Consider the following 26,081-nt stretch of genomic DNA (forward strand, 5'->3'; position numbering starts at 1 on the left):
TCACTATTATTCTACAATGTTGAAAATAGTAAAAATAAAGAAAAACCCTGGAATGGGTAGGTGTATATTGTTTTTACGAGCTCGCACTTTGACCCCTGGTATCATATAAAGACACATAAGGCATGGAAGAATGCGTGGAATTGCAGGAAATTCGCTCTAAAACATTTAAAAAACTATGTCCCATACAAAATGTGTATAATTGCAGACAAGAGGGGTGTGAACAGTTTGGGGTTATGAAGTGGGGGTTTATTACTATGGTGATATATTACATTATCTGGACCTTTGCCAACTAGGGAATTTGTGTGACCGGACCTTCTCAAATAGTACTCAAAGAGTACCCTTGCCCTCTATAGTGCACTATTCTGACCAGAACCATGGGATTCCTTATGGGACCTGGTGAAAAGTAGTGCACTAAATCGGGATAAGGGTGCCATTTAAGATGAAGACATGGAGGTGGTGGGGAGAGAAGAACACTCCATAGGCAGACTTTATAGTCCTGCATGTCTGAATCCTCCAGGGGAGATAAAGAGACGTTTCTTCTACTTTTGGTCTTTTTATTTAGCTTTGGTTGCAGTATTGAGTGATAGGCTGGACTGTGTGTGTGTGTGTGTGTGTGTGTGTGCATGCACACGTGTGTATACATAAGTGTGTGTGAGTTTCTATCCAAGTAAGGATGGTAGGGTTTTGCTATTATATCAAATGTCACCAAAACCTAAGTGTGCCTTTTAAAATACAATAGCCTTGAAAATGTCAACACTTGAACAGTCTATTATATTTCAACCCTCCAATCTCCCCCCCCGCTTCCTTTGATGATGTGCTCACATAACTTGGAATAGGTGAAGCAGATGAAACAGAATATTGAGTCATCGCCATTTTCATTGATGTCCTTATATTCACTGGGCTGCCGAGTGGCGCAGCGGTCTGTGGTACTGCATCTCAGTGCTTGAGGTGTCACTACAGACACCCTGGTTCGAATCCAGGCTGTATCGCGACCGTCTGTGATTGGGTGTCCCAGAGGGCGGCGCACAATGGCCTAGCGTCATCCGGTTTTGGCAGGTGTAGGCCGTCTTTGTGAATAAGAATTTGTTCTTAACTGACATGCCTAGTTAAATAAAGGTTAAATAAAAAATGTGTTCCGATTCTCTAACCGTCTCCCGATTTGTTCACTTGTACACTCCCCCTCGTGGATTTAAAAGGAATGAACTGGTGTTGGGATAATGGTGGAAACTCCCTCCAGCCATGCTTGCACCATATGCATGAGGGAGAGTAAATGAATGCATCACTTCGGGAGAAGGGTAAAGAATCAGAACGCAGCCTCTGTCAGCACGGAAAGAGTTAACCACCCCTAGCATCGTTGTCATGGTGAACATTGTGAAGAGACATTTTTTGTCTTCCTCATCTCGCCTTCCATTTAGAATAATAATGACCGGAAAATCATATACTGCAGTAAAATGACTGATGAGGGACCCCACTGTATTGTCTCCCGATGTGTTTGTGTGTGCTTTGCGTGTTTGTGTGAGATAGGGAACGGCGAGCGAGGCGTGGGCGTACGGCGAAAATAAAGGCTTTGTTTCTCTGGCTTCTCATTACAGATTCGGGGTGAACCCTTGTACCCCTAGACAGGGGGTCTACTGTCACTTCCTGTCTGGGCCAGCCGAGTGATGCTATTGGCAGGCTATTGTTCCTGGGAGAGAGCCGATAGGATCAGGGAATGTGTTCTAATGTTTGCAGATTGCCTTGCCAGAACAACAATTACATTTAGAGAATGCTCCCAGAGGAGAGATTAGAGCCATGGTGTGGGGTTAGTTTGTCTGCATGGGGGAGACGTGTGCGTGGCTGTCTATTTTGTTGCTATAGTAGAATTCATGTGAACACTACGTATCTCTGACACAGATATTATTACAAATCGTGCGTCACTACATCACAAATCACATCACTATGGAATAAGAAGACAAATTCTCAAATCAATAATCGCTTGAATAGCAAGGTTTGTATTCGTAGATGTTTTGAGTCTGTGTATTGACCATATGTCTCTCTATCTCTCTCTCCCTCTCTTTCTCTCTCTCAGGTGAGGTGTGTGGGGGCACTCTGGATGCCAGCGACGCAGGGTACATCACGTCCCCGGGCTACCCTCTGGAGTACCCGCCCCACCAGAATTGCCAGTGGGTCATCACGGCCCCGGAGCCCTCCCAGCGCATCGTCCTCAACTTCAACCCCCACTTTGAACTGGAGAGACTGGACTGCAGGTGAGAGCGAGGAGGGAGAGAAGGGGGAGAGGGGTGATTGGAGGGGGAAAGGGAGAGAGGGAGGCCTTTTGGATATACTTAGGCTCAAAAAAATGGTAGAGGGAGGGAGAGAAGGAGAGAGGGAGGGAGAGAAGGAGGGAGATTGACCGGGGATGGTTTTAACTTCAGATCTGCCTCTAACTGGTTATACATATGTAACAGAGAGTTCATAGTTAGCCATAGTTACAGTGTTGGCCATTACAGTAGGTAAGAAAGGGCCAAGACTGTCAGGGTTAATACTTGAATATTGAGTGGGGATGAATTAATAGAATTGATTGATAATAGAGAGGAGGATGAGGTTGATCGGGTGGAGGAGAAAAAGGAACGTGGATGAAAGAATGGAGAGAATGGTTGAAAGAAAGACAGGGGTGATGTGGTGAAGTTATCAGGAAAACAGATTTGAGAGAGGGAGTTCAGTGGAGTGATTACAGGCCAGATGGGAACCAGCTTGGTCAGTTTCCTCTTTCATAGAGATGTATAATATGAATCATATGCTTTTCTATTGTCTCTCTGACCTCATATCAGTCAGTCATCATGCTCTGGCCTGGCTTTAACCCTTTGTCCTACTGCTCTCTTAAAGCTGCACTATGAAGACATTTCTCTGTCTTTTCCTGGTTGCAAAAATTCTAATAGTTCACCTAATTTCAGTTTATGTGACAAAACAAGCAAGTATAGTGCAGAGAATCATTCTACTATCTAAATCGCTGTGAAATATATTTTCCATAAGCAATATTTTCAGCTGTTTGAAGCTGGTGTACAAAACTGAAAGTTAAACACGTTAAAACGAAACGTAAGAACTGGAAGCATAGAAATGCCGCACATAGAACAGATCTACTACTTCTTAGACTTGCATTCAATGAGAATGAGATCTATAACTCCCATTTCTTTTTTTCTATTTCTTTTTTTGTACCCCTTTTTTCTCCCCAATTTCGTGGTATACAATTGGTAGTTGGATACCACGAAAACACAAGCCGCACTGCTTCTTGACACAATGCCCACTTAACCCGGAAGCCAGCCGCACCAATGTGTCGGAGGAAACACCGTACACCTGGCGACCATGTCAGCGCGCACTGTGCCCGGCCCGCCACAGGAGTCGCTAGTGTGCGATGGGACAAGGACATCCCTGCCGGCCATACCCTCCCCTAACCCAGACGATGCTGGGCCAATTGTGCGCCGTCCCATTGGTCTCCCCCGGCTGCGACAGAGCCTGGACTCGAACCCAGAATCTCTAGTGGCACAGCTAGCACTGCGATGCAGTGCCTTAGACCACTACGCCTCTCGGGAGGCCCATAACTCCCAATTCTATGTGGCTCGGGTGGTTGTTGAATTTGATGATGTCTCTATCTGGTCTTGTGTAACGTAAATCCCCATTCAAATCCCCCTAGGCATAGATAGCATGTGTAGTTCTGTGATAGACGGATACAATGAATGTGCTCACTGTCGTTAATCAGTATTTCAGAGAGATAGAGAGAGAGAATTGAAAAGCCTCCTCAGAAATGCTCTACTTTTTTGTGGATTGGTTTAGTATTAGCCTGAGGGGACTGTGGGATCTCAAGCTTTGCCCTCTCACACTTCCACTCAGATGTGTGTGGGTGCTTTTTGTAAACGCTGTGGGTGGGTGCACATGCCTCTGTTTGTTTGTGTGGGTGCCCGTGCGTGTGGGTGTGTGTTTCTTCATGCGTGTGCGTGCTTCTCTGTATGTGTGTGTATGTCCTTATTTTTGCGTGTACACCTGCACATGGACACATGTTTGGGAGAGTGTGTGTAATCGGCAGGGAAACCCATGGCAACCACTATCCATCCCCTCAGAGAAAAAGGCCCATACTTTACAGCCCCATTAGAAAAGAGAGACACATCAACAATGTTATTTATTCATAAAGACCAACCTATAACTCCCTTTTCTCACTAATGCTGCTATAGCCTTTTTAATGTAGGATGTGTCCCAAATGGCACCCTATTCCCTGGATGGTGTTTTGACCAGAGAACACTGTACTGTATAGGGAATAGGGTACCATTTGGGACACACACAGATTTAGTTTGTTGAAGATGTGTTCCTTGGCCCTCATGGCCAAAGCAGCAAAGAAGCAAAGTGGAGAAAGCCCCCCCCCGCCCCCATCTCCCACAGAGTGCTTTAGACTGGGTTCAAATAGCTTCCAGTTAGTGTTTCTGGTGCAGCTGTGTGTTGTTTCCTCCTTCCTGAGTGATTAGGCATAGCAGTATGTCTGACTGGGGGAGACAGGAGGGAGACTTGGAGTTTTTCTCTTCTGGTTTGAGGTGAGGGAGTGGTAATGATGGACTGTATTCATTAGTGCACACCGTAGCAAACAGTAACAATTTTTGGGCAACGGAAAACATTTTGAAACGAAAACAAGAGTTTCTTATTGAACAAGTTCAAGTTTGTCCCTCTTCATTTCAGCCCGTTTTGCTCTTAGTGAATAAACCACTGGAGGGGCAGGAGACTTGGTCAGGGTATTATTTAAATGCTATCTGAATATACTGTATATACTGTATAATGTAAATATTACAAATGGACTGTGTTTATTGTAAATATGTGATATAGTTGCGAGAGTTGTAAAGGGCTTTAATCTATGGACACTTACAGTTCTATGTAAGCCATGTCTTTTGTATGTCTCATCATCTCATAAACATTATGTCAGTGCCATGGTCTCTCCTGAGAGTAAATTACTCTGAGACCCTGAGCATGTGAACTCAAGGAAAGTGTTCGGTTGGCCCACCTAAGGTCAGCCTTACTTTATAACCCACACCATACTGAAGAATTAATCCCTCTTCCGGCCAACCAGCACTTTCCCGGGGTTCAAAGAGTCAAAGGCTCTGGTAGCTTCAACCGCACAGATCATCACTGCTGCAGCAATAAAATACCCAGTGTTATGCAGACTTCACATATCTGAGGTGGCACTTTAATTCAGAATTTCATTTCAGGCAGAGTCCGGCAGGGTGCCAAATGGCTTTTACCTCCAAGCCCAGAGTAGATTGATGTGGAATAAATGCAATAAAGGCTGAGATGAAATATCAAGCCTATATCTCTAATGCAATCTGCCATTGGCTGGGACCAGGGCTGAAGGGATGATACCGATATGGAGTGCAGGAGGTGCATCCCACTTTTTCCGTAGCTCTCTCTCTCTCTCTCTCTCTCTCTCTCTCTCTCTCTCTCTTTCTTTCTCTTTCTCTATCTCTCTTTCTCTATCTTTCTCTCTCTCTCTCTCTTTCTTTCTCTCTCTCTTTCTTTCTCTTTCTCTATCTCTCTTTCTCTATCTTTCTCTCTCTCTATCCCTCTTTCTTTTCTCTCTCTCTCTCTCTCTCTCTCTCTCTCTCTCTTTCTTTCTCTTTCTCTATCTCTCTTTCTCTCTCTATCTTTCTTTCTCTCTCTCTATCCCTCTTTCTCTCTCTCTCTTTCTTTCTCTATCTATCTTTCTCTCTCTCTCTCTCTCTTTATCTTTCTCTCTCTCTCTATCCCTCTTTCTTTCTTTCTTTCTTTCTTTCTTTCTCTCTCTCTCTCTTTCTCTCTCTCTATCTTTCTCTCTATTCTCTTTCTTTCTCTCTATCTCTCTCTATATATATATATTTCTCTCTGTCTCTCTTTCTCTCTCTCTCTCTATCTTTCTATTTCTTTCTCTCTTTCTTTCTCTCTCTCTCTGCCCTGGTGTGGAAGTACTTTATTTTGCACAGTGGGATTAAACTAATTGAAGGATGTTCGCGACACACACACACACCATAAAAGCTGACACACCTTCGCAAAGATCAATTTTGCTTTTATGCAGTTTTTTTATGAGGTCATTTTTATTGTGGGCCCCACATTGGCAACTGGAGGTGACGATTTAGTAGAGCTTTGATATCCGTACAGTTCTATCAGCCTGCAGTCATGTTCTTCCGTAGAATTGATCATTCAACTTTACAAACGGCACCCCATACTAATGTGCCTCGGTTTGCATCCCAAATGGCACACGATTCCATATTTAGTGCACTACTTTTGACCAGGCCCAATAAGGAATAGGGTGCCATTTAGGACGTGCACTTAGTTTCATCACTGGGGAAGTGCCATTGAGGCGTAGCAATAGAGAGGTTCAACGTGTGAGTGTGATATCATCCTGTGTGTCTGCTACACTCCCTGGGGGGAGATGGGAGCTGTTGGAATCAGATCAATGGCTGTTTTCCGCTTGTAATGAGGAATTGATGGGCCATAGACGTGGGGGGGGGGGGGGGGGCAGATTAGTGAGGTCATTGCACAGGTCCGATCTGCCTAGAGTCACAAGTCATGGTCACTGAGTTACGGTCACATTACGGTCCAGTGTACTTGACCACACCAATAGCCGCTAATAGTCAACCAACCGATCACTCCAATTGACCATAGTCTTTAAATACATATACACTCTCTCATGCTCAGAGAGAGGGAGAAAGACAGACAGACATAGACAGACAGAGAGAGAGAAAAATATATTTTTTAATACAAGCGTAAGGAGGTCATACAGGGCATCCCAGCAGTAGATACTCACACCAACCAGACTGGCGGGATCGATGGCGATGCCCCTTTAAAAAGCCTTGGGCCGTAGCCTATAGGCCTATATAGACACTTTGTGGTTAGCTGTTAGCGGTTTAGCCCCAGCCTGTGTCCCAAACGGCACCCTATTCCCTAAATAGTGCACGACCTATGGGCCCTGGTCAAAAGAAGTGCACCATATAAGGAATAGGGGTGCCTTTTGGGACGCAACCCCAGTTATCTGTAACTGTAAAGCTACTGTAAGCAAACGGCTCGGAGATGGCTGCTCTGAGTGCTATTTGTTCTAAGGCCAGATTGAAGACGGCAGCCGGGGGAATCTGTTGGGATTTCTCTCCCAGCGTCTACTTAATATTTCAGAGGCACTTATGCCTTATTAGGCGTACATGAGGTGCATGAGGTGGCTCTATGCTAGGCAGACTAAGAAGCCTTACTTCCTTTTAGTGTCTGGGCCTCAGCCCTGTTGTTGACCACCAGCGCCGTATATAGCTGTGGTTGTTGAGCACTTTAGATTAAGAGTGAATGGTGGCAACAAATATATATATCGTCCGTAACAGTCACACAAATTCATAGCCGTTTTCCTTTGTATACCACTCAAAATTGCATTTTGTCAATATAAACTACACAGTTCCGTTGTGAGTGTAGATTACACCTGCCACACCACTATTCTAGGAACAGATATTTGCATTTTTTTTTTGTCAAGTGCAACACTAGTGAACTAGACTGGAGGTTTAGGCGAAATGGTTCTCACCCTAGTTATACCATGGTGTTTTCAGAGTGGTTGTGTGTGTCTCCCTCTCCCAGACACACACACATGCAAGCGGACACACAGGCAAGCGCGCACACCCGCGCATACACATACACACTCCCAGGCGAGGCTGTCTGTCTGAGGGGGTTGTCCCTGGCCTGGCGCCTGTAGGGAATGCACAGAGGTGGACGGAAGTTCCAGACAAACAAGGAAGGTGTAGAAGGTAATTAGCAGGATCTGTTAGCAGTTGAGAGGATAAGAGGAGGATGAGGGGAAAGGAGTAGAGGAGAGAAGGCATGCCTGGACTGGTGCTGTACAACAGCCCCGAAGGACTTCCTTAAGTTTCCACCTCTCACCCCTTATGGGTTTCTTCTGGCCTCTATGGAGGGCTGGTGGAAACCATCATGGGTCCCAACAAGCAGGACTCCATAACCCATAAAGACCCCAGTCACATAGTGAGGGAGAAGGGGGGAGGGAAGGAGTCAGAAAAATGCAAGGTGAACTCTAATGGACTTGAGTGGGACGAGGGTCTGTCTGTCTGTCTATCTGTCTGTGTGTCTCTGTCTGCCTGCCTGCCTGCCTGCCTGCGTGTGTGCGCACATGTGGATGTATGTGTGTGTGTGTGTGTGTGTGAGAGACTCCGTTCTGCCACTCGGCCAGCCTTCATACATGTATTCATCAGGGCCTGGGGAGACGGAGAGCTCAGGTCAATAATCACATCTGAGAAACACTCAGTCATCGCTTCTAATCCACGACAGGCGAGAGAGCCCACTCCCGAATCAATTAAAACCTAATTAGGCTCTCAGTTCTTTCTCAGGCCTTTTATCTTTTACGTACACACTGTAGTGTGTGTTTGTGTGTGTGTTGTGTGTGTGTGTGTGTGTGTGTGTGTGTGTGTGTGTGTGTGTGTGTATTTGTCTTAAGCATGTGTCAGTTACAACCAAAAAACACACATACTTTGTACACACACACACACACTCATGGATTTCTAGTTTTCTAAGCTTAACCAAGGGAGCTCTGGAGTAATCCTCTTTTAATAGCCACCGTGATGTAGCATTCGATAGGAATGTGTGTGAATTGGATCAAGGCCCTCACATTAGTGTAGTTTGATCCTGAGCCTGTGCAGGTTTTTATTCCAGCCCAGCACAAACACACTTCACTCAACTCATCAACAAAATCATCAAGCCCTTGTTGAGTGTTAGTGCTAGGCTGTAACAAATATGTGCACACCCTGTGAGGCTCCCAGAACAACCATTAACGGTCACTGAGTCTATGTCAATCTAAACATTCCTGCTCTCAATGACAGTGTATGAGGCTGTATTATTTGTGTGTGTGTGTGTGTGTGTTTGTGTGTGTGTGTGTGTGTGTGTGTGTGTGTGTGTGTGTGCTTGCACACGTGGGTCCAACACAGAACAGTGATCCAGTGCTGTGCTGAAGGCTGCTGAAGGCTGCTGAAGGCTGCTGAAGGCCTTTCATTGTAATTAGATGTTGCGACTGTTTCAACGGCTCTTGTTTGACCGCTCCGTCACATATCCAGGGGAGGGTTGAGGGGGGACGCGTATTCATTATTCGTCCCAGGAAGTCCTCTGTGGAAAAGCTGGAATTCACTATTTTCATTCATCTGCTTGCTCCGTACTCATATTTAGCCTCACGTTGAAGTGTTTTCCCTTTTTCCTTACAGGACAACCAGGGCTACAAGTTGATAAACAGTTGTATTCATAATTTTTGATTGACTAATGTCAATAGAGATATAAGGTCTGCCAAGCAAAAACCTGATAAAAAAAAACAAATCTGGGGAAAAAAAGTACAGAAATTGTTTGCTCACTGGGGAAATGAATATCCAACTAGTCATTGACAACTGTGTGGAGTTTGTGACCGCAACTATGAGCTTATTACAGTATTATAGACACTTTGTCCTGGGATTTCTTATGATCTTCTATGTAGAAGAACACACAGGCACCCGCACAGTATCTCATTCTCAGGTATGCCCCGTTCCTAGCTTCTTAAGTGTCAGTGACTCGTTTCTGTTGAGTTGGCTGATTTTGGAGCGGCAGGTGGGATTTTTCCAAGTTTCCCCTTCTCTCCTGTCTCTGAAATGACAGTTAAGAATTTGGGTTAGTTCAGGGAGGTCAATAGGTCTTAGGTCAAAGGTCATATGGACTAGAGTTCAATCACATTGAGCCCCAAAGCCGGTTCTTCTCTATTCTTCTCTTTGTCCTTGGTTTTAAGCTTGATTCATCCATTCAAGCAGTCTACTGAAATCAATACATCCTTCTCAAAGCACCTCTTTTAACATATACATGATTAAATAAATCCATAGGTAAGATGTCCATATTAGGACAGTCTTAGCTTTGATTAAACAGCTCTTCCTGAGACTAAGGCAACTCCTGCTGAGATTGAAACAATTCCCGAGGCTGTCCTAATATGGACGCCGCACATAAAAACATTTCAAGGATTTTTCAGGAAATTCTCTGTCTCATTCTCAGGTATGATTTCATTGAGATCCGTGATGGTGGTTCGGACTCGGCTGAGCTGCTGGGTAAACACTGCAGTAACATCGCCCCCCCAGCCATCATCTCTTCTGGTACTGCCCTGCACATCAAGTTTGTCTCAGACTACGCCCACCAGGGGGCTGGCTTCTCACTGCGCTACGAGATCTTCAAGACAGGTGAGCCAATACTCAAATGATGTCCGGCACCTCGTTATTGAGGCGTTTTTAGTGATTTTTATTTGTGTATGGGGGTGGTACATGATCTTTAAGACAGGTGAGTGAATTCTTTAATTCTACCTGATGAGCTCTTATTGGGGTGTTTTGATTGGTTGTTGGTCGTTGGAGGGGGGGGGGGGGGGGGCGATGTTATTGGTTGTGTGATTGGGACATTGATATTTGACTGGTTGCTGATAGGTTGGGATGGAGACATATGTAGAGAGGTTTTGGCCAATCTCAGATGGATGCCAAGTTGTTGCCTGCGAGCATTATATTTATTCAATAAAAATGTGTATTTAGAAACCTGTGGATTGCTATTGGTCAATATTGCCCATGAGGCGCTAACATGGCTTTCATCAAACCATGTAATGTGATCTATGTTCATCCTAATACATTTTTGGGTTGAAACCACAATGGCAAAACTCTCCAATGGGTGGCCATTCCCCTAACTAGCCTTGTGGAACGGTTGGATGGTTGACTGAGTTCTTGCTATGGATGCCTTGGGCAGAAGGACCTATGATGACCTTCACCTTCATGTGGCGGAGTCTACCTCACACACGCACACCCATACACACACTCACTCACCTCGCAAACTCACACACACCCCGACCAATTAACTTCAAAAGAGGCAGGGAGGAAAATAAACATGGTTTTACAGGAAAGAGGGGAAAAAAAGCCTGAACTCTTTTCATCCTGTCTGAAAAGCATCTCAGGAATGCCTCTTTTAACTGGCCTGGGATCTGCTTCATCTAGGGGGGTGATGGAGAGAGGTTACAGGCTGTATAGGGAGATGATGAGGAGGGAGGGGTGAGGAGGAGGGGGCAGAATGGGCGAGGGTGATTGAGAGGGGCTACAGGCGGTGGGGAGATGATTACTGGGAGAGGGAGGGGGAGAGGGTGAGGATGGGTTGGGATTTGAGTTTAACGACGGTGCTGGTGGTGGTAGTGCATAAGAGGAAGTGTACTTGACACACAGTACACTTGCGGTAGTGTGCTGATTCACTGTACTGAGCTATACTGATACACTCTGTCCTGAGCTGTGCTTTGCTTGTAAGATCCCATTGACATTGATTTGTTTGGGTGGGATTCAGGTTGTAGTGCCTCCTCTGTTTCAAAACGTTTTTAAACGTGATTTGAAAAACAACTGTTTTGAACGTGGCCCAGTTTTGTCATTTAGCTCTGTTACCAAGGCCACCAGCACAATGATATGATGATGTGATAGGGCTAATATTATACACACATACACACACTCACTCTGTAACAGAATAGATGGGTATGCTGTTGCCATGGTTTTAACAAGAGCCTGCTATGCATTTGGGGTGCAAAAACAATGGTATGCGTGTGTAGGGGCATATTTATGTATGTGTGATATGTGTTCGTGGGTGGTTACAGTGTGCTTGGGCGTAAGACGATTTTGTTTGTGCCTATGTAGGCGTATAGATGTGTTTCTGTGCGAGAGAGATCGACACGCAGAGCATCTGTTTTGGAGTGCAGTCTTCTCTCCCTTTGCATCCTACACCCATCATGGTTGTTTATTTTAACAAGTCAGGATCGGGCCAAATAGTTCCGCAAACCCCAGTAGTTTACGAGTTCTGGGAGAAGATTAGAGACTGCCAGGCACAACCCCGCAGTGGGAGAGCTGTTGTTTATTTACAATGATGTTTGTGCATGAGGGATGTGTGTTCTCGTCTTATTTGTGTGCACTTGTAGTGTGTGTGCGCGCGCGTGTGTGTACATGCTCTAGTCCGTATGTGTTTTGAAGGAGGGCGTCACTAGTGGAGATATGATCTTAGGTCAATACACAGCTTGGAGGTGTGTCTGTCCGGCTGGCGGTTGTCCTCAGCCAGAGCCTGACCCTTCAGTCCTACTTTCGCTGCTGATCAGGGTCATGTTCATTAGGGCACACAATGGAAAACGTTTCAAAATTGTTTGCAACTGAAACTAAAATCAGTGTTTCTTATTGGGAAAGTCCAAGTAATAGTCCCTTCCTGTTTCAGTCTGTTTTCTTCCGTTTGGTGCCAAATGAACACGACCCTGCAGTACATCTCTTCTCTTCTCCTAGACTGCCATCAGCACCCAGGGTTAATGATGAGGAGTATGTTGTAGCTAAGTAAGCAGAGTGTGTGTGTGTGTGTGTGTGTGTGTGTGTGTGTGTGTGTGTGTGTGTGTGTGTGTGTGTGTGTGTGTGCAGACATGCATATGTGTTTGTGTATACTGTGCCCACTTTCCTATGTTCAGTGCCGATAATGGATACAGGGATAATAAACAGCAATAAGATATTTGACTTCTCACCCTTAACTGTATTCCCAAATCCCTTTTTTTCTGAGCCCCCATCCTATCCCCCTGAGGGAACGTGTGCCCCAAAACAACAACCCCACCCCACCCCCATCCCATACGCACGCACCATAACCCCACAGTGGTGAATGTGCACCCACTGCCCTCCCTCCCCCCATTATGGTTGTGCCCTACTTTCCTCACACACACTGGCGTACTAACCCCTCTTACCAAACCAGCCCCCCACTCCGCCCCCTGTCACGTGACTCTGTTACTGTGACGCTGGGAAGACTTCCCGCCAAGCGACCTCCTCCGGCCTCTATCACTAGCAGAACCAATCGTGATTCATTTTTCTGTGGTTCCCCTTGGGGTCATGGTCGTTCCCCCCTAACCCGGTCTGTCAGGTCACCTTAGGAATGTAGTGGAATGTCGCCCAGATTGACCAGGGTGACTGACCTGGCTGTGACCCCTTCCTAACCAATGGTCGTGCGAGCATACATGCACGCGTAAATAGACTGCGGTGTCTTAACTTGTCAAGCTGTGGTACGCTCACAATGATGTTTTGCTTTTCTTGCCCCCCTCCCCCCCTCCAGACACACACAAACAACACACACGCCTCAATTGTATTTCCGTGAAACCCTTGAGTTGACTCCAGCGAGAGTAGGCTGTGAGACGGAGAGAGAGAAAGATGGAGAGCGAGAGGAAGAGAGTGTTAAAGAGGTTGTAATGTGCAACAGACGGGCGCAAATGTGGAGGTGAACTCTCACAGCATGAGGTGCATGAGGAGAGGGAGAGGAAGACGAAAAAAGGAGGAGGGGGAAGAGGGCGAATGAACAGACTGCGCATCCCTCCTAGGGATGGGGGGTGAAGGAATGGAGCGTGGGAGGGAGGGGGGATTCCCTGACACAACATGGGCAGAGACTACTCCGTCAGGCACTCGAGCGGAAAGCGCCAACGCGTTTCTACCCAGCAACTCACCCACTCCCCCCTCCTCAACCCCCCCGCCGGCAGACAGCTCTTGCCAAATGGCTGCTCGTGGTGAAATGTGCAAGCCAGGCGAGTGGCTGCTGTGCCAGACGTGTGTGTGTGTGTGTGTGTGTGTGTGTGTGGGGGGGTCTTGTTTTTGGAATGTTCATATACTTGAACTAATAAGGACTAACAAAAGGGAGAGTACTCATGCATACACACCATCTTTCACACACACGCCACACACATATCTGGCATGTGACGATGTGAGCGTGCGAGACGGGTGGTAACACACACTGGGCTAGTATAGACATGCAATGGTGTGATTGAAGCCCTCTTTCTTCTGCCTGGGTAACAGTCTAGTGCACCCTGACCCAGTATTGAGGATAACAGGGCCAGTGGGCCAGTGTGTCTCACACAACATGCTGAGGCTTACCACACACACACACACACACACACACCGAGGCACACTTTCATTCACAAACACATAGCCTGTCTATCATAAACCACAAACCTATGTAGAATGCAGTATGCGTTTTCATTCAATCACACACACTGGCAGATTTTCATAGTGTCACGCATGTTCTTCTACACAAACACACACACAGCATTCCCTATTCAGTGAGGGGCAGTCAATGAGCAGTAGTAGCCTCCCGGGTGGCGCAGTGGTCTAGGCTCTGTCGCAGCCGGCCGCGACCGGGAGGCCCAATTGTCTGGGTTAGGGAGGGTTTGGCCGGCAGGGATGTTCCTTGTCTCATCATGCACTCGCGACTCCTGTGGCGGACCGGACACAGTGCACACTGACCAGGTTGCCAGGTGTACGGTGTTTCCTCTGACACATTGGTGCGGCTGGCTTCTGGGTTGGATGTGCATTGTGTCAAGAAGCAGTGCGGCTACGTTGGGTTGTGTTTCGGAGGGCGCATGGCTCTCGACCTTCGCCTATCCCGAGTTCGTACGGGAGTTTCAGCGATGAGACAAGACTGTAACTACCAATTGGATACCATGAAATTGTGTAAAAAAAACATTATTTAAAAAAAATTAGCTTTCACCTGGACTTGTCTGTTGTTTGTGAGTGTGTGTTTCCTCTCTTCCTGCGGTGAAAGGCAGCAGTCCCCATCTCCATGAGGTCTATAAAAGTGTGTCGGCATAGTGACAGGTTAAGGCAGGCATCACACTGGCCTTGTCTCTACTCGTTAAACGAGAGGGTCTGACTGACCAATGGAGACACAGGAGACACAAACACGCACACATACATGTACACATGCACGGATGGACAACACACATGCGCACACACTCACACACACACACACACACACACACACACACACACACACACACACACACACACACACACACACAAAGGCCTTTGGAGACACATAGTGAGAACATTCAAACACTACACGTGGTGATGGTTGTTGTGATGTGGTTGAAGTACGGTCACACAAGGTCAAATCCGACCTGGGGGGGGCTTTGCTTTAGGAGTCACCTAAATGTGTAGAGTCTGTTTGCTGTTGCTTATGCCATTGTATTCCTTTCCCTGCCTCTTGCTCCTTGCTGCTCTTTCTGTATGCCCTGCCCCTCACAGAATCAGTGCTATGTGCTGCTGGTAGAGCTTGTCTGTGTATTCACAGCTTGCGTGTTGTAAGTATGCGTATACGTGTGTGACCCAGCAATGTTTTGAATAACAAGAGAGAGAGAGAGAGAGAGAGAGAGACAGAGCGAGAGGGTGAGAGGTGAGAATACAGAGAGTTTGGGGATTGTAAGGTGCAGGTATATATGATTCGTGCTTCGAATAAATGAGAGAGCGAGAGAGACATGCACATCACAAATCATTAATGAGCACGTCCATAAACACTCAGTAACTCAGGGGGAAGTTTATATGGGAGGCACATCTGTCGGAGAGCTCAAGGTGAGCCGCCCAGGGCGTATAAATCTGCATAGCTAATGAGCTGCCGACACATCGGGCCGCTTAGCGAGCTTTACTCTCGTTTGTTTTGGCATGTGTTTTTCTCTTCTCTTCTTTTTTTTAAAGCAAGGGAGTAAATGCAGAGCTTCCTGGGCTGTGGGTTGTGGTGACGGTTATGAGGTTTATGATGAGGCGTGTGTGTGTCAAAGGTCAAATGGGGGTGCTTATATTTGTACTGTTTCGCTGCATGTACAAGAAGGGTAACCTGTACGAGTGTGAGGTGTGAAATGGAAATGTGTTGAATTTTTTTTTTTTGCCCTACTCTCCCTGAGACACCCTCGGAGAGTGGAGTCATAGCCAGGGATCTGCCATTATTGACGACGACCCTGAAGCAATTAGGTTTAAGTATCTTGTTCAAGGACACATTGACAGATTTTTCACCTAGTCAGCTCGGAACCAGCGACCTTTTCGGTTACTTGCCCAACACTCTTAACCACTAGGGTGCCTGACACTCTGTGTGTGTGAGAGAGTGCGTGCATGCGTGTGTATGTGAATGTGTGTTACACAATGAACTGCGACTGGATTCTATTATCGCTGTCTTGCAGAGACAAATGTATTTTCTTAAAAAAAAAAAAACCTACTAGTAAAAAATATGATTGCTTTTCTGTGGTAAATTGCTCATGTCTGTGTTCTCCATAGGATCGGAATTCTGTTTCCGGAATTTCACCAGTCCTTCCGGAGTGATCGAGTCCCCCGGCTTCCCTGACAAGTACCCCCACAACCTGGAATGTTCTTACATCATCATAACTCCGCCCCACATGGACGTGACCCTGACCTTCTTGACCTTCGACCTGGAGAACGATCCCCTGCTGTCAGGAGAGGGAGACTGCAAGTACGACTGGCTGGACGTGTGGGACGGGCTGCCCCAGGGTGAGTGCTTACCAGACACATACACGCACGCACGTCTACACACGCATTCACACATACACTTTCATACACACACACATACACACTATATGAGGTACCTGCATGTATTTGAACACAAACACATACACACACACGTCATCTACAATACCTCAATGAAGCTTTTCCTGCAGCCTTTGTCTCAATAACAATCCCGGAACTAGCCCATTCCTGCATTAGCCATTCTACACCTCCCAGGACTTTCCCATGACCTGTTTCCCATTCATCCACTTCATCACGCCTACTTTGCCCCACTTCCCCCTCGCTTCAATCTGCCCTTATCACACAGCACTTTCTTTCTGTTTGGGAATAGGGAGTATGGTGAAGTTGCCCCTAGATGCTGTTCTTGGGTCAGTTTTGCATTTTTCTCACAAGTAGTTAAGGTTAGCATTGGGGGAGGGGAAGCTAATCCTAGATCTGTACCTAGGGGAAACTTCACACTGAAGCGAGAGTGAGAGTGCAGTGCATGAGGGGTATCGGTTGCCGTGGCGGTGAGGCGCCTGTGGGCGGAGTTACATAATGCACCATAGCTACATGCTAGTGGTATCAGGAGAGATCGGGAAAGGAAGGGAAGGGGAACACTAGTGGGAGAAAGCTCTGGAGAGCGGTCATCAAAGAGCTTTGTATCTACCGCTGGGGCTGGGAGCAAGATGATGTTCGGTTAGTAGAGAGGAGAATTTTGACTCTCACTTGCTCAAATATTTTAAACTTGAAATGGCGGCCCCAATACAACAGCTTCAATACCTCCTCGCTTAGGGCCAAACGACTCCCTTTTTCAATGTGGTTTAAGTGGTTGGGTCAATCACACAAGCTTAATAGAGACTGGTCTTGAGAGCAGTGTACTTTTGTATTACCTGACCCATGTGGGAATTACATTACATTTACAGACTAAAACTATACATAATAAAAACTAAAGTATTGGGCTCAGAGAAGAGAGACAATATTCATTGAAATGCATTGAAATTCCAATTTAAGAATCGTTTTTTTGAGCAAGGGATTTTTCGTTACTTGAATGAAGAACGTCAAATGACTTCCTTGATTGACTGAATTGAGCCCAACCCCATCAAGCACATTAGTCGAAACACTGAAGAGTCTTTAGATCTGAAGGAAAGGAATGGAAAACTGATTTGGGGAATCTTTAGGAACATTGTCTGTAATCCTGGGGAGCTGGGTGGGATTAGGTGGGATTGGGTGGGATTGGGTGGGATTGAGAAGATTGGGTGACAGCAGTGTATAATCTAAAGTCTGCCCCCACAGTGGGTCTTAATCCCAGCCTAAACCACACGAGAGGGAGAGTCTCATGCTGAGACACAGACCTTCAGCGTTTTCATTAGTTGCTTACTCCAGTTTAAGCCTATTTCTGGACTTAAAAGCACTTTCAATGGAGATGCTCACATTCCATAAAATACACTGATGCTAATAAAACATGTTACACCCTGAAATAAATATATAAAAGATAGGAAACACATCCGAGTTTGCTTTTTTTGCAGGTGTGTAGGAATCCTTTGATGATATCGAAAAAACGTGCAAGTTTTTATTTTATTTTATGAAATAGATACATTAAAAGGTCTAACAGGTATTTTCTTCAGTTTTTGTCAAACACTGAAAACATACTGTATATGTTGCATGAAGATCCCTCCTAACTATTTGTGTCTGTCTGGGTTTCTAGTGGGCCCTCTGATTGGTCGTTACTGTGGTACTAAGATTCCTCCTGAGATCAAGTCGTCGTCTGGTCTACTGTCTCTGTCCTTCCACACGGACATGGCTGTGGCCAAAGACGGCTTCTCAGCCCGCTACAACATGACGCACAAAGAAGTCAGTGACAGTAAGTAGCCCAACCCCTCTGACTCTGTCCGTCCGTCTGTCTCTCGTTTTCTCATTCTCCTGTTCTCGCATTCTATATCCCTTTCTTTTCTCTCTCTCTCTCTCTCTCTCTCTCTCTCTCCTTCCAATCTCTCTCTCCCTCTACCATTCTATATGTGTCCTATAGTCTGCATAGTCACATTCTATCTCTACCTCTCTTGATCTCCCTTTCACTCCCTCTTCTCTCTCTTTCTTTCCCTCTCCCCAACCTCTCTCTCTCTCTCCCCCTCTGGTCTCTCCCCCTCTAACTCTGGTCCCCCTCTTTCCCCCAAACTCCCTGTCTCCTAACCACATCCTCCCTCACCTGGCCCTTTTCTCTCAATTCCCCTCTAACCCCCCCCCTCTCCACAGCGTTCCACTGCAGTACAGCGTTTGGTCTGGAGTCAGGAAAGATTTCGGACGACCAGATCTCAGCCTCGTCCTCCTTCTACGACGGCCGCTGGTCCCCTCGCCAGGCCAGGCTCAACAACATCGACAACGCCTGGACTCCCAGCGAGGACAGCCCCAAGGAGTACATCCAGGTCAGACAGTCAAAAAGAGACATAGCGAGAGAGAAAGAGAGGGAGAGAGGGATACAGAGATACACACACACACACACACCCTCCCCCACCACACACACAAACAATCAAACACTGTTTTGATAATATTCAGTGTGCGGAGCGGATGCAGGATGCTATCTGTCACTTGATAGATTATTTTGCTACTCAGGAATGCGCTGTTAGCAGTGGAAGAGTGTGCCATTGATTTTTACCTCCTCTCCCTTATGCCACTCTTCCTCCCCAACAGCAGCCTCATAGGGCCTGGCAGCACTCCCCACTGTCTTTGTGACAGATGGACATAGCTCTTAACCTGACAGTGATGTCTAGACCTATCTATGGGGGTATATGACTTAAAGGAGTGCAGGATCTGCATAGTTCCTTCATATCTCTATGTACCAATAACCTTACCTACTTACGTCTCTCGTTCTCTCTCTGTGCCTGGGAAAATGGAGGAAGGTAGAATAGAATAAAGTTGACTTTATACTTTATTGTCATCTATTTGTATTTGTAATAAATGGAAATGTATCTTGCGCTTCTTCTGAAATGTATCTCATTATTTCAATCTCTGCCCTTCTCTTCCCCCTTCTACCTCTCTCTCTCTCTCTCTCTCTCTCTCTCCCTGTCTCTCTCTCTCTCCCTGTCTCTCTCTCTGTCTCTCTCTCTCTCCCTGTCTCTCTCTTTCTCTCTCTCTCTCTCTCTCTCTCTCTCTCTCTCTTTCTCTCTCTCTCTCTCTCTCTGTCTCTCTCTCTCTCTCTCTCACTGTCTCTCTCTTTCTCTCTCGCTCTCTCTCTCTTTCTCTCTCTCTCTCTCTCTCTCTTTCTCTCTCTCTCTCTCTCTTTCTCTCTCTCTCTCTCTCTCTCTCTCTCTCTCTCTGTCTCTCTCTCTCTCTCTCACTGTCTCTCTCTTTCTCTCTCTCTCTCTCTCTCTCTCTCTCTCTCTCTCTCTCTCTCTCTCTCTCTCTCTCTCTCTCTCTCTCTCTCTCTCTCTCTCTCTCTTTCTCTCTCTCTCTCTCTCTCTCTCTCTTTCTCTCTCTCTCTGTCTCTCTCTGTCTCTCTCTCTCTTTCTCTCTCTCTCTCCCTGTCTCTCTCTCTCTCTCTCTCTCTCCATGTCTCTCTCTCCCAGGTGGACCTCCACTTCCTCAAGGTGCTGACAGGCATCGCCACCCAGGGAGCAGTCTCCAAGGAGACGCAGAAGTCCTACTACGTGTCCACCTTCAAGCTGGAGGTCAGCACCAATGGAGAGGACTGGATGACCTATCGCTACGGCAAGAATCACAAGGTAATCTAAAACCCCAATGTAGCACCTGGAACCTAGAACCCAAATGTGAAACCTAGAACTCCAATGTGGAACCCAGTTCTCAAAGTCAAAGTTGGTTTTATATCCATTTTTTCAACTGCAGCCTAGCTGGCAAAACCGGTTGAAACAACGTCGTAAGGAATGTGAAATTGGTTGAAACAACGTCGTAAGGAATGTGAAATTGGTTGTAATGACGTCGAAAGGAATGTGAAATTGGTTGAAACAACGTCGTAAGAAATGTGAAATTGGTTGAAACAACGTCGTAAGGAATGTGAAATTGGTTGTAATGACGTCGTAAGGAATGTGAAATTGGTTAAAACAACGTCGTAAGGAATGTGAAATTTGTTGTAATGACGTCGTAAGGAATGTGAAATTGGTTGTGATGACGTCATTTCTAACAGTTTTGCCCTCTGGGAGACTAGCTGGTTCCATTTGCTCTGGATAAGCATGTCCTATCCCGACATTTAAATTGCTCAAATGTAAATGTAATGTAATTCCCACATGGGTCAGGTAATACAAAAGTACACTGCTCCCAAGACGAATCTCTATTAAGCTTGTGTGATTGACTCAACCATTTAAACCACATTGAAAATGGGAGTAGTTTGGCCCTAAGCGAGGAGGTATTGAAGCTGTTGTATTGGGGCTGTTTTATTCAAATATACAGACTAATACTAGATTAAAATGTTCTTAATTTGTCTGAAATATGTCCCAGTTATCAAGGCCAGGAGAGCTGCTCTGTTGGTGCTCTTCCGATGATAGTGTGGGAATGACTGGGAATTATTTTGAGATTCCTGTTGGGAATGTGTGTTGACATGAGTCATGTCTCTATCCCATGAAGTGTCTTCCTGATAGATTGAGAAAGGAGGGAAGGAGGGAGAGATGGAAAGAAGGAGGGAGGAACCTGCCAAACATGAACAATAGAGTCCTCTGTGTGCCCTTATCTATCTCTGCAATTCATCATCCTTTTACACACACACAAACACACACCAGTGGTTGTAAACACGGCCGGAGTGTGGAAGAGGTGTGTGTGTCCGTGCGTGCTTGCGTTTGTTTATGTTTGTCAATGGGATAAGGTACGAATATAGTACTCATACTCAATGTAAATGTGAACTTTGACCCAGATATGTAAACTCAGCAAAAAAAGAAACGTCCTCACTGTCAACTGCGTTTATTTTCAGCAAACTTAACGTGTAAATATTTGTATGAACATAAGATTCAACAACTGAGACGTAAACTGAGTGAGTTCCACAGACATGTGACTAACAGAAATGGAATGATGTGTCCCTGAACAAAGGGGGGGTCAAAATCAAAAGTAACAGTCAGCCACCCGCTGCATTAAGTACTGCAGTGCATCTCCTCCTCATGAACTGCACCAGATGTGCCAGTTTTTGCTGTTAGATGTTACCCCACTCTTCCACCAAGGCACCTGCAAGTTCCCAGACATTTCTGGTGGGGAATGGCCCTCACCCTCCGATCCAACAGGTCCCAAACATGTTCAATGGGATTGAGATCTGGGCTCTTCGCTGGCCATGGCAGAACACTGATATTCCTGTCTTGCAGGAAATCACGCACAGAACGAGCAGTATGGCTGGAGGCATTGTCATACTGGAGGGTCATGTCAGGATGAGCCTGCAGAAAGGGTGCCACATGAGGGAGGAGGATGTCTTCCCTGTATCGCACAGCGTTGAGATTGCCTGCAATGACAACAAGCTCAGTCCGATGATGCTGTGACACACCGCCCCAGACCATGACGGACCCTCCACCTCCAAATCGATCCCGCTCCAGAGTACAGGCCTCGGTGTAACGCTCATTCCTTTGACGATAAACGCGAATCCGACCATCACCCCTGGTGAGACAAAACCGCGACTCGTCAGTGAAGAGCACTTTTTGCTAATCCTGTCTGGTCCAACGACGGTGGGTTTGTGCCCATAGGCGACGTTGTTGCCGGTGATGTCTGGTGAGGACCTGCCTTACAGCAGGCTTACAAGCCCTCAGTCCAGCCTCTCTCAGCCTATTGCGGACAGTCTGAGCACTGATGGAGGGATTGTGTGTTCCTGGTGTAACTCTGGCAGTTGTTGTTGTCATCCTGTACCTGTCCCACAGGTGTGATGTTCGGATGTACCGATCCTGTGCAGATGTTGTTACATGTGGTCTGCCACTGCGAGGACGATCACCTGTCCGTCCTGTCTCCCTGTAGCGCTGTCTTAGGTGTCTCACAGTATGAACATTGCAATTTCTTGCTCTGGCCACATCTGCAGTCCTCGTGCCTCCTTGCAGCATGCCTAAGGCATGTTCACGCAGATGTGCAGGGACCCTGTGCATCTTTCTTTTGGTGTTTTTCAGAGTCCGTAGAAAGGCCTCTTTAGTGTCCTAAGTTTTCAGAACTGTGACCTTAATTGCCTACCATCTGTAAGCTGTTAGTGTCTTAATGACTTTTCCACAGGTTCCTGTTAATTAATTAAAAAGCATGGGAAACAGTGTTTAAACCCTTTACAATGAAGATGTGTAAAGTTATTTGGATTTTTACGAATGATCTTTGAATGACAGGGTCCTGAAAAAGGGATGTTTCTTTTTTCCCTGAGTTTATGTGGACAACAGCAGCCTCATAGAGGGGGAGAGTCATCAGCTTTTTTATCCCAACCTCCTTTCTCCCTTTGGGGCGCCTCTTTGTCTGTTTCAGCTTTGGGTGACAGTGGGGGGCATACAATGTCTGTGAGGCGATTATTTGAGCAAATGGATTTAGAATTAAATAAAAAAACACCCAACAGCTGGACCCCCCCCCCCCACACACACACACACACACACACACCACCACTGACCTCAGAGCGGGGTGTCTGGGACTGGAGATGAGTTTTGACCAGGGGTTATCTGGAGCCGTGCAAGATAGAAAGTCCTCTGTCCATATGTATGTTCCGTGACAGTTAATCCAACAATGGTGGCGTCTGACAGACACACAGAGTCCGAGTTAGAGTTAGCCTGGCCCTAAGCCCTTAGAGATCCTTTAAGTGTTTAAACCAGGGAACACGATGGGGGGCATGGCAATGAAAGGACATTTGCCCTTCTGATTGTCATTTAACAGTTAGTTTCTAGCTAAACGAATGGGCTGGTAATGGGAGTGTGTGTGTGTGTGTGTGTGTGTGTGTGTGTGTGTGTGTGTGTGTGTGTGTGTGTGTGTGTGTGTGTGTGTGTGTGCGTGCGTGCGTGCGTGCGTGCGTGCGTGTGTGCGTGTGTGCGCGCGCGTGCGCGCATGTCACACTGGTGATATGTAGTCAGGTATAAGTCAACTACAGTATGAGTAAAGGGATTGGGACTTCCTGTCCGTCTGCTGAGTGTGTGTGTGTGTTTGCAGGATGTGTTTGACTATGAATCTGTGCATGTCTGCGTGTGTATTTATTTATGTGCAGAAGTGTGTGCGTGTGTGAGGATGTGTGCCTATACAGCTCTGGAAAAAATGAAGAGACCACTGCAAAATGATCACTTCCTCTGTATTTACTATATATAGGTATGTGTTTGGGTAAAATTGACATGTTTGTTTTATTCTATAAACTACTGACAACATTTCTCCCAAATTCCCCCAAACAATATTGTCATTTAGAGCATTGATTTGCAGAAAATGGCAACTGGTCAAAATAACAAAGAAGATGCAGTGTTGTCAGATCTCGAATAATGCAAATAAAATAAGTTCATATTCAGTTTTAAACAACACAATACTATTTTTTTTAACTTAGAAAGAGTTCAGAAATCAATATTTGGTGGAATAACTCTGATTTTCAATCACAGCTTTCATGCGTCTTGTCCTGCTCTCCACCAGTCATTCACATTGATGTTGGGTGACTCCACTCCTGGCGCAAAACTTCAAGCGGCTCAGCTTTGTTTGACGGCTTGTGACCATCCATCTTCCTCTTTATCACATTCCAGAGGTTTTCAATGGGGTTCAGGTCTGGAAATTGGGTGGTCCTCCATAAACACCTTGATTGACCTGGCTGTGTGGCATGGAGCATTGTCCTGCTAGAAAAACCAATCCTCAGATTTGGGGAGCATTGTTAGAGTAGAAAGAAGCATGTTTTTTTTAAATGTACCTTTATTTTACTAGGTTAAGAACAAATTCTTATTTTCAATGACGCCCTAGGAACAGTGGGTTAACTGCCTGATCAGGGGCAGAACGATTTGTACCTTGTCAGCTCGGGGATTTGAACTTGCAACCTTTCGGTTACTAGTCCAACGCTCTAACCACTAGGCTACCCTGCCGCCCCATTTTCTTCCAGGACAACCTTTGTACGTGGCTTGATTCATGCATTCTTCACAAAGACACATCTGCCCAATTCCAGCCTTGCTGAAGCATCACCAGATCATCACCGATCCTCCACCAAATTTGACAGTGGGCGCGAGACACTGTGGCTTGTAGGACTCTCCAGGTCTCGCACTCACTGTGAAATTTTGTTATTTTTGACCAGTTGTCATTTTCTGCAAATAAATTCTCTAAATGACCATAGTTTTATTTGGAATTTGGGAGAAATGTTGTCAGTAGTTTATAGAATAAAATAAAAATGTAAATTTTGCCCAAACACATACAGTTGAAGTCGGAAGTATACATACACTTAGGTTGGAGTCATTAAAACTAGTTTTTTAATCACTCCACACATTTCTTGATAACAAACTATCGTTTTGGCAAGTTGGTTTGGACATCTACTTTGTGCAAGACACAAGTAATTTTTCCAACAATTGTTTACAGACAGATTATTTCACTTATAATTCACTATATCACAATTCCAGTGGGTCAGAAGTTTACATGCACTAAGTTGACTGTGCCTTTAAACAGCTTGGAAAATTCCCGAAAATGATGTCATGGCTTTAGAAGCTTCTGATAGGCTAATTGACATCATTTGAGTTAATTGGAGGTATACCTACCTTCAAACTCAGTGCCTCTTTGCTTGACATCATGGGAAAGACCTCAGAAAGTCTGGTTCATCCTTGGGAGCAATTTCTAAACGCCTAAAGGTACCATGTTCATCTGTACAAACAATAGTACGCAAGTATAAACACCATGGTACCACACAGTCGTCACACCGCTCAGGAAGGAGACGCGTTCTGTCTCCTATAGATGAATGTACTTTGGTGCGAAATGTGTAAATCAATCCCAGAACAACAGCAAAGGCCCTTGTGAAGATGCTGGAGGAAACAGGTACAAAATTATCTATATCCACAGTAAAATGAGTCCTATATCAACATAACCTGAAAGGCCGCTCAGCAAGGAAGAAGCAACTGCTCCAAAACCGCCATAAAAAAGCCAGACTACTGTTTGCATCTGCACATGGGGACAAAGATTGCACTTTTTGGAGAAATGTCCTCTGGTCTGATGAAACAAAAATAGAACTGTTTGGCCATAATGAACATAATTTTGTTTTGGAGGAAAAAGGGGGAGGCTTTCAAGCCGAAGAACACCATCCCAACCATGGCAGCATCATGTTGTGGGGGTGATTTGCTGCAGGAGGGACTGATGCACTTCACAAAATAGATGGGATCATGAGGAGGGAAAAATATGTGGATATATTGACGCAACATCTCAAGACATCAGTCAGGAAGTTAAAGCTTGGTCTCAAATGGGTCTTCCAAATGGACAATGACCCCAAGCACACTTCCAAAGTTGTGGCAAAATGGCTTAAGGACAACAAAGTCAAGGTATTGGAGTGGCCATCGCAAAGCCCTGACCTCAATCCTATAGAAAATTAGTGGGCAGAACTGAAAAGCGTGTGCAAGCAAGGAGGCCTACAAACCTGACTCAGTTACACTAGCTCTGTCAGGAGGAATGGGCCAAAATTCACCCAACTTATTGTGGGAAGCTTGTGGAAGGCTACCCAAAATGTTTTCCCCAAGTTAAACCATTTAAAGGCAATACTGCCAAATATTAATTGAGTGTATGTAAACTTCTGACCTACTTCTGACCCATTCTCTCTATTATTATTCTGACATTTCAGATTCTTGAAATAAAGTGGTGATCCTAACTGACCTAAGACATGGAATT

The 26,081-nt window shown here is 45.8% G+C and overlaps 1 protein-coding gene across 1 annotated transcript in view; it reads left to right on the forward strand.

Moving 5' to 3' along the window:
* The window catches only part of LOC115129614 (neuropilin-2-like), a 62,849-nt gene that overhangs the window by 7,464 nt on the left and 29,304 nt on the right, over window positions 1–26,081 (forward strand). Inside the window, 6 exon segments of the mRNA XM_029660178.2 lie at window positions 2,069–2,246; window positions 10,033–10,214; window positions 16,098–16,328; window positions 18,031–18,186; window positions 18,576–18,745; window positions 19,886–20,041. Coding sequence (XP_029516038.2) covers window positions 2,069–2,246; window positions 10,033–10,214; window positions 16,098–16,328; window positions 18,031–18,186; window positions 18,576–18,745; window positions 19,886–20,041 — 1,073 coding nt within the window.

Source organism: Oncorhynchus nerka, linkage group LG5 (assembly GCF_034236695.1).
Source record: "Oncorhynchus nerka isolate Pitt River linkage group LG5, Oner_Uvic_2.0, whole genome shotgun sequence".
Lineage (NCBI taxonomy): Eukaryota > Metazoa > Chordata > Actinopteri > Salmoniformes > Salmonidae > Oncorhynchus > Oncorhynchus nerka.